Source organism: Lissotriton vulgaris, chromosome 6 (assembly GCF_964263255.1).
Source record: "Lissotriton vulgaris chromosome 6, aLisVul1.2, whole genome shotgun sequence".
Taxonomy (NCBI): domain Eukaryota; kingdom Metazoa; phylum Chordata; class Amphibia; order Caudata; family Salamandridae; genus Lissotriton; species Lissotriton vulgaris.
The window spans coordinates 1487214309-1487224008 of record NC_141694.1 but is presented as its reverse complement, the minus strand read 5'-3'; the positions used below and the strand labels follow the sequence as shown (position 1 = coordinate 1487224008).

Genomic DNA, 9700 nt, shown 5'->3' with positions numbered 1-9700 from the left:
CCTGAAACCCTATACACTTATGTGTCATCGTTAACTTCGTTTTAAAGTTTTCCAGTGAGTGCAAACAACAGTGAGGCACGCATTAATGTGCAAGTATTAAAATAACATGTACTACGTTGCCTAAAACGCACAAAGGCGACGACACTAACGTGTTAAACAATATCCGTGCCATATAAAATTCAGTCTCAACTCCAGGGCAGTAGAACAGAACAGAAAAGAAAGCAGCCCTACGTGGCCGCTTCCTGTGCAGAAGCCTTCTGAGCCCTGGCAGCGTCCCAGTTGAACCAAGGAGTGATCACGTGACGCTCTCCCGTCACGTGACTGTATTTTGACTGTCAGCGGCACCATGGCTGAGCTGGAGAGCAGCAAGGCTCTGAGCGCGCTGTTGAACGGTATCGCCCAGTGCACCTTCTACAGGAACCCGGATATCACCGAGGAGCTGCTCCACCGGGAGCTATACCCCGAGATGCCGGAGCAAGACTTCCGCTCCTTGCTGGACAGAATGCGGGGCCTGCTGAAGGTAAAGCCGCCAGTGAGCGCCTCATGAACAGACTTGTATTCCTCATTCCGTTTGTTTCTGTACTGGGTGTGCCACACCCACTCGTATCACACATGTATGTAGGATATGTATTATATGTGTGGTACTGAATAGGTAGCTGTAGTAGAGGCACTTATTGGGATTTATCTATAATCAGAACTGTATAAACCTTCCAAGTAGGGTTGCCATATTTCACATAGAAAGACACTGGCCATTGGTTCACGTTTTAAGATTTTGCAAAGGCCTGAACATGATACATAAATAGAACTTTGTAAAAATCGCCTGTTTTAATTTCTAACACGGTCTTTTAGTTTTTGTTTACTTTAATTAGCAATCAGGGACCTTTAAGCCAAATCTAGAACACTTTTTAAGTGTTTTCTTATATTTACTGTTTTAAGTATGAACTAATAAGGGGAAACAAGCACTGGCAAAGCCAATAGGTCTTGCCTATGCAAGAGCTATTGACTTTGGCAATGTGTTTTAGCCAAGTTGTACACCAGCGTGGCTGCTTTTCGGCACGTCTGAAAGTTAGTGGAGGAGAGTGACTTGTCATAGAGTATAGTGTCATGGAGTGGAGGGGTGTAGATTGGAGTAGAGTAGAGTGGCATAGAGTGGAATGTGGTAGAGTGGAGTGGCACAGTGTAGAGTGGAGGAAAGTGTCAGAGACTGGAGAGGCATAGCGTTGAGTGTCATAGAGTGCAGTAAAGTGGTGTGAGTGTAGTACAATGGCATAGAATATCGTGGAGTGTTGTGGAGTAGAGTAGGGTGGTATAGGGTGTCGTAGAGTGGAGTGGGATCGAGTGGAGTGTTGTAGAGTGACATAGTCTCGTAGAGTGGATTAGTGGTGTGGTGTGGAGTGATGTGGAGAGGCGAAGGATAGAGTGTTGTAGCATACCATAGAGTGGGGTAAAGTAGCGTAGAGCTGAGTGGCATTGCGTAGAGTGGGCTAAAATGTCATAAAGTGGGGTGGTGTAGTGTAGAGTGCTGTAGGGTGGTATAGAGTGTCGTGGAGGGGCGTAGATTGGAGTTGAGTAGGGTGGTATAGAGTGGAATGTGATAGAGTGGAATGTAGTAGGGTGGAGTGGTAGAGTGTAGGAAGGTATCATAGAGTGGAGTGGCATAGCATGGAGTGCCATAGTGTGCAGTAAAGTGGTGTGGAGTGCAGTAGAATGGCATAAAATATCGTGGCTGGGTTGTGGTGTAGAGAAGGGTGGCACGGAGTGTCAGAGTGGGATTGAGTGGAGTGTTGTAGAGTAGAGTGTCATAGAGTGGATTGGAGTAGTGGTGTCGAGTAGAGTGACATGGAGAGGCGAAGGATGGAGTGTTGTAGAGTACCATTGAGTGGAGTAAAGTGGCGTAGATTTGAGTGTGCAAACATGTCATAGAGTGGAGTGTGGTAGGGTGGCCTAGAGTTTCATGGAGTGGGGGGGCATATATTTGAGTAGAGTGGGATGGCATAGAGTGGAATGTTGTGGAGTGGCATAGTGTAGAGTGGAAGAAGATGTCGTGGAGTGGCATAGTGTTGCGTGTCCTAGAGTGCAATAAAGTGGCATTGAGTGTAGTAGAGTAGCATAGAATATCATGGAGTGTTGTAGAGTAGGGTGGCATGGAGTGTCGTAGAGTGTCAGAGAGTGAAGGGGGATCGAGTAGAGTGTTGGAAAGTGGCATAGTGTCTTAGAGTGGAGTGGAGTAGTGGTGTAGCGTAGAGTGATGTGGAGAGGCAAATGATGCAGTGTTGTAGAGTACCATACAGTGGAGTAAAGTGGCGTAAAGTTGAGTGGCTTAGCATTGAGTCAGCTAAAATGTAATAGAGTGGGGTGCTGTAGCGTGGAGTATCGTAAGGTGGCATAGTGTATAATGGTGTAACATAGAGAGGAGTAGAGTGGAATGTTGTAGAGTGGAAATAATCATTATATTTGCACAGACATACAGTTTTACAGATAAAACTATACAGCACACAAACGATAATGTATAGAAATGGCATTACCTAGCTTATAGATTTGTTTTGACGTATTAAAATATTTGTTTCCACCATACTTCAGAATTACAAAAAAAATGTGCATCATTTGTGCTTTCCTAATTCTGAAAATGTTTGCACAGTTCATTTACAGATATTTAAATGTTGTTGTGTGCTAGAAGAAAGCCTTTCTTTTCATATCCCGGATTGTCAGATAAATCCTATCACTTTGAAGTCAGAGAAAGAAAAGTAAATAATAGGCTTCCTCTGAAGGTAGAGCCTTTCATTTGACCTCAGTCTTTGAATGCACAGCAAATGTGACAAGATAAGAACAAAATTTAAAGGGCTGTTTACAGAAAGCAAGCACTTGTGAAAGAATACAGTAAAGTGGCTATGCTGCACATGAGGGACAAAGGCCTGTTGTAGAGCCTAAAACAAATAAAGCCAGCAAATAGAAAGCAAGCAACTGTAAGTTACGAAGCAAATGGTAAGAAATGGACAGACTGCATTCCCAGAAAAGCTTACAGAATGTCCCCAAGAAGTCTTTTTAAGTGATTTTCCTAAATGTTGCTAGTCAGGTGGCAACCTTACTTCCAAAATGAAAAGTATGATTATGTTAGTTTGTGAACTGTGCATCTATTATTCTATTAAATTCTGTCAGCACACAAAGTCCAACAGGTCCTTAATGACATTAGATTATTGATGCAATCTGTGTAGAGAAACATTAAAGTGAATGTCACTTTGTATCATTTTTATATCTCATAAATATCAGTGGACAATGACAGAAGTCGATATGGGATGGAGTACCTGACAATTTAATCCAAAATACTTTATCAAGACTGCAAACGACCAACATTGTATTGGGACGGTAATGTCCCCTCCATAATGCACAATCATGTTCCCTTGTCCTGAGTGCCCAGCTGACAGTATCTTGTTTTTTGATTTTATGCTGCTTGCGCAAGTCACAGATGCGCCACCTTAAATAGATGAAAGACGTGTTCTGTGGGCACCTACCAGTGCACCGAGAAAAACAAACTCACCACCAGATTCCTTCATCTCGTATTTCTACTCTCAAAACGTGCCTTTACACAACATTGAAAGGTTAACTAACCACCGTGCATATATATCCAAGTGGAGTTAGTCTTTATTGATATGGGGCAATGTGGAAAGTAAGGCACTCAGAAGAGAAGAGACCCGTGGGCTGCGTAAACACATCTTACCTCATAGTATAGGCTATTGATTGCATTCGAAGCCACTGCTAAAGATGAAACCTGTAGAGAAGGGTGGCATGGAGTGTCAGAGTGGGATTGAGTGGAGTGTTGTAGAGTAGAGTGTCATAGAGTGGATTGGAGTAGTGGTGTCGAGTAGAGTGACATGGAGAGGCGAAGGATGGAGTGTTGTAGAGTACCATTGAGTGGAGTAAAGTGGCGTAGATTTGAGTGTGCAAACATGTCATAGAGTGGAGTGTGGTAGGGTGGCCTAGAGTAACCCTGTTGTGTATGCTGGTGGAGGCTTTTTGTTTCTTCCCCTTGTCTTCCCCCCTGAATGAGATTTGCTAGGTCTTTCCTCCCTATGTCCCTTTGCCAGTTCCTCTAATACTGTGCTACTACATTTAATACACCATATTGAAAGTAACATAGTCAGAAGCTTACCTACTTCATGCTACTGCTAAGCTGTCAAGTGCCTGATAGGCCCAACTGTTTATTTCTGCAGTTGCTTGAGCATGCGTGATGCTAATTTAAACATATAGAACTTGTCATGTGCATATATAATCCTAACATGTAACTTGCTTTAAGATATTATACCTTTAAGAAGTTCTCAAAGTGATAATAGAAAAAGTCTCAACAGATGTGCAGTTATCACTGCCTCATGCTGTACCATGCTCTGCTAATGTTAAAATTCAATAAAACAAGTATTAACAAATAAAATCCAGTTTTTTATATTTTGGCCACAGCCTCTTGTTACTCCAGCTTGAGACCGAAGGCCTAGTCCTGTCCCTTTACTCGAAAGCAGTCTTGTACTTGGCGGGACTCGCAAAGTATGCTTCTATTGGTCAGGAAGTTGGCTGCTGTCCTGACATGGGTTCAGTATCTAGTGCATGGGTGGAAACCTAACATGTTTTATGAATCTGTATTTGTGACCAGCATCACGGGAAAAGAAGCTTAATGGTTCACTTGTGTAATGGTCCATTGCCACATTCTGACCCAGGTCTTAGCATTAATATCCCTGTTCATGTTTGTGTGTGTTTCTTTGTATGATCTGCATGGTGCATACATTGTGTCTATGAGCGAATCAGCGTAATGGAGGTCTGTGGGTTTCATTTTGGGAGCCCCTGACCTGTTTATGTACACTAGTTCGAGGAAAGGTGTTTTCCTAGACAGTGGAATTGTATTGGTGACATTTGTGAAGCTGATAAGAGGAAACCTAGACACTGAAGTGGGGAAAAATGTAGACAAGCTTCCATTTAGAAATTAAATACTCTAGGTACTTTTGTTGCAAGAGCTGTTCATGAGTCTTCCGAAGCACTGTCATTTGGTAGACAATGAGGACAAAGGGTGGGACTGCAGTCTCTGTTTTTCACAGTGTGTAAGACTCGTTAGATAAAGCGAGCTTTTCAGTCTCTTTTCCCGATAACTGTTAAGTGTGGCTGTTGATAGCCTGGTGCAGAATGCTCACACATCTTTGTGGCTCTGTTGTGGGTGTTCTAATCTGGAAACAACCCTGCTGTGAGAGGCATCACTGTAAATGCAGAGTTTGGAAGACAGCCTGGAAAGGGCATATGAAAAAAGAACCAACCCACACAGGTTCTGAAAGTGCAGACTGAGAATACACAGGCTCTCCCGGCTTTATCTGTATAAAATTTACCTCCTTATTGTGCCAAGTTTTCTTTGATCAAGGAAGTGGATGCTTTGCAAAGTACCCGAGGACTGCTGTGCAGCTAGATTTAGTATCATGCGCACAGCTGGCTTCCCAGAGGTGGGTGGACATATCACCTGGAGTCTAACCTGGAAGGGAGAGCTGTCTCCCTCTTCTGAAGCACTTGGAAGCTGACTTTTCTTACTTTTGCAGGAGATACCGACTTCCCGGCCTAGCAATAAGCATCTGGCCCTGGAGCTGTGAGAGTCGAGCGAGAGAGTGACTGCCATACTCCTGAACCAGAGCTTTTTCTGTCTTGCCTACAGTGTCTTTTGCTATTGCACTGTCCTAAATTATGCCCAAATCGGACTGTGTCGCTGTGATTTGAAGCAGTGGGACCATGGCACTGCTGGTGTGCCAAGCAGGTGACACCTCTGTGACCCTGAACATGACCAGTGCCGTGGCTTTGTCGTGAAGTGTGCCTGAAATAGACTGCATCTGTGCTTTCAAAGCAGCGGTACAGGGGCTTTGCCAAAGTATGCCTGAGTGGACTGCACCACTGTGATGATGAACATTTGCCCCCAAAGTAGACCCAGCCGCTGTGTCAGCAGATAGAATGGAGTCGGAGCCTCCTTGTCACCTGAGAAGTTCAGACGGCGGTCCCATGACCTCGGACACCGCCCGTCGCACACCTTTCATGGACGAGGGCCTGGGACAATCGAGGCGCGCAGTTGCTGCATCCTAGTTTTAAGCCAGTGTGCTGCCATTCTCTCAGCTGTGGTTCTCCAAGAAGAGGGAGAGATACCAGACACGTGCTGTTAGGTGGACTAAAACAATGACGTTGGTTATAGTGGCGTTGCGACTAGAAAATCTAAAAGTTAGCCCCCAAATTCCATGTGCCAGAGAGGTAGCACTGCCCCTGTGCCTGAAACCCGGTGCACTATCCTTACACAGTGTTAAGGAGGAAGTTGGGAGAGAAAAGGGACCTGTAATCCCAAGTGCAGTGGCCCTACGCCACTTGATTAGTGGCTGTATAATGTAGTGTGTTGATTTGGAGTGTGTTAAAGTACTTTATTTTCTAAAAAGATAAGCACTAGGTTGATAAATTAGTTATTCTGCTGCTGGGTAATTGTTGAGTTTTGAGCTTGATGTACCCTCACCTCCCTGAGAAGCTTGCCACTGCTCACCATCACTACCGTTGACACTCTAGAGCTGATGAAGTTGCTCTGTGCCCAGTTTGAACAGCCATAGTAGGACAGACCCCAGGAGACCCAGGGTCTGTCGGAGGCAAACAATCCCATATACCACAGCTGTGGCCCAGTAGCTCCAGCTTGCGCGGTGCCCTTTGCCACCTCAAATAGGGTCTGACACATTGGAAAAGCCAACTGATCAGGCTTATTTAGTTAGAAAAAACAGACACACATATACACATAGTACAGCAGGAGGCATATGAGTACATACAGACACAGATAGACATATGATAGATATATGGGTGGGCTGATGGCTATGTGGCTTTATATATGGGTAAACAGTTAGTTGGATTGCTTTCAGTGCTTGGAATGGTAGACAGATGGAACGGCGGGTGGTTGGATACGTGTTTAGACACCGATGGCTGGATGAACGTTTGGGTGAGGGTGGATGTAAAACGAAGAAATTACAGAGCAGCAGCTCATCACCAGGTGGACAAGTTATTTTAATAAAATAAAAATTGTCACATAGAGGCCCAGTTTGTGAACTTTGAGCTATTCTTAAATTTAAAAGCAAGAATATACTCTGTAGTCTATGTCTTGGAAACTATCATCCAGAAGTGGAGAGTGAAGCTTCCAACCCAGAATGCAAATTGATAGTGGGTAAAAAGCCTGTGCTCCCTTGAGGGACCTGGAGCAATGTGACAGTTTGGTAGATGAGGGGTGCTAATTTGAAATAAAATCTCAGTCTGAGGCATTGCTATGACTGTAGTCCTATTAACTGCTAAAGTCTCTCCTGAAAAAGTCCTTATAAGTTTATCTGGAGAGACCTCCACAGCACCATCTCCGACTGTTGACACTGCTGAGTTGCAGATGTAATCCCAGTTCTCAAAACAACCTGTGACAAAGCCAGTATGTATGAATTTCTTGCAGTGTGTGCACAAATGCTCAGATCACACTGCAGGCACACAAAAGGACACCATAGTAGCAGTAAGGCAGTACCCATTTAAAAAGCAGCATTGTGAAAGGTGTGCAATGGAAGCTCTTTGCAAAGGCACTACTGGGCAGGTAGGAAGTGACATTCTGGATAAAGATGTAAAGGCCTTTACAGACAGTTGAAAGGTGGGTGGACAGGAAGTGGATGCACATTGAAGTCAGTATGGCATGGAAATGATGTGCAGGACAACATTTCACTGGCTATTGGGCCTTTCTCAGCTGCCATCCCTGTGCAGACAACTTTACCTGGTACTTTCAGCCTATGCTCCTCTCTTTCTGCACGAGTAGATCGTGCAGTGCTCATGGTTTCCCATGTTGCCAGTTACACTGGTGTGTTTAGCAACACAGCACCTTGCACGAAATACACACCATACTGAAAGTGTCCTACAATATCAACGTGGAGAGATTCTCCCCCCTCCTCCTTGCCTTCTTTTTCTTTATCTTCTTTCTCCTCATTATTGTTTTTCTTCTTTCTCGAACTCTTCTTTCTTTAGCCTCTTTATCTTTCTGTTACTCCTTTCTCCTGGTTCTTTATCTTCTTTCCCTTTCTGTCCTCTTTTTTTTTTTCTTTCAATTTTCCTCTTTTACATTCCCCTCGTTCTATTTTTCCACTTTTTCTTTCTACTTCCAGTTTCTCCTATTTCCTTTTTGTTTCTCCCCTTTCTTCTCTTTCCTCCACCTCCTGTCCAAAGCAGAGGAGAGCAAGAATTCTCTTTGGGTGTGTGGTGGAATACAACCTGCAGAATAGGGAGCCTGTGTTAATACTGTACGGTGGCCACATCTAGAGGGTTGTGTCTAGCTATGGGGGGCCCCATTAGAAGTATTTGGTACAGTTTCATGGGGCTCATACCAGTGTATTTTCAAGTTCAAGAAACCTCATTTGGAGTCAAGTGCTATTATGGATCCTACTGCTGGCCTATGGTTTCCAAGTCAGGATGTTATCTCTGGTGTAATGCATCGAGGTTCAGGGCTCTCGCCTGCCATAGTACGGCTAGTTCTGAAAGTCCCATTTGAAGTAGTGTGGGGAAGTGTTTGCTAATTCATGGGTGAGTTTGTGTGCCCATGTGGGTTGGTTGAATGACTACGTGAATTAATGTATGGACAGTGAGTAAATGGATGAGTGGGTTGATCAGTGGTCAAATGTATGTATGTATGTATGGCTGGCTGGCTGGGGGAGTGGGTGAATGAGTGAGTGAATATATGGGTGAGTGGGCTAATAGTTGGATGTGGGAAAGAGCAAATATATGTTTGGGTGAGATTAGTGAGTGGATGAGTGAAAGTTTAGTCGGTGGGCTTTTTTTATTGTTTTGTCTTGTGTTGTGGTCCGAAGGGGGCCTCTGAGGTTGGATTTTGTAAATCTGACTTAGCAGCTCCAAATGCACATCTCATCACACACAAAGTGAAAACCTGCCGAAGAGAGCCCTAGAGCAAGGACATTATGCTCATCCCATTTCCTTGTCATTAATGTTCAAATATCCTATTATTTATAGTAATAAAAGTAGTAGCTTAACCGCAAAGAACATGTGAAGAAAACACAGTGGGTGGGCAGTTGGGACATTTTCTTAGGTAGCTAGACACCTTCGATTTCCAGTATCCAGTTTAATATTGAATATGAGTCATGAAGTCACTTAAGTATATACAGTTCCATATGCTATAGCCATAATATCCACGAACAGGTAGTTGGCACAGCGCCATGAAGCAAGGACATTTCAAATACCCAGGAACTATTGCTACTCCCTCTCCTGGGTAACACTCAGTTCAACTCTTCTTTACTTATCAATCAACCATAGTTGAGATGATCTCAGATTCAAGATTCTTTCTCCACTTCTTTTAATTCAGAGGAACATTTTCTCTACCATGAGAGGTGATTGAGAGGTGTTAACATATATTACATCTGAAGTCTTCCGCTTAAGGATTCTGGGTGTCGTTAGAAGTGCTTAATTTGTATTGAAAAAAAAGAAGTGCCAGTGCCCTTGTCAGGTTGCCACTACACTTTTTACCACCAATCCCCTGCCAGCACTACCAAAACAAAACTCCTAAAAGTGTGACAAGCCAGACTATACCAAACCCCCAAAACTTTAAGAATGGTTGGGTGGCAGGTATTGGTCATTTTTAAAGTATTATTAATTAAAACACTTCAACTGTTGTGCTCATCTTTAAATTAGA

At 43.7% G+C, this 9700-nt stretch overlaps 1 protein-coding gene across 1 annotated transcript in view; it reads left to right on the top strand.

The window, feature by feature from the left end:
* Nucleotides 1-201: 201 nt before the first annotated feature.
* Nucleotides 202-9700, top strand: part of COMMD1 (copper metabolism domain containing 1) — an 836488-nt gene continuing 826989 nt past the window's right edge. The window contains exon 1 of the mRNA XM_086925425.1: nucleotides 202-520. Within this exon, the coding sequence (XP_086781551.1) occupies nucleotides 347-520 (174 nt within the window). The 5' untranslated portion in view covers nucleotides 202-346. The remainder of the gene's footprint in view (nucleotides 521-9700) is intronic.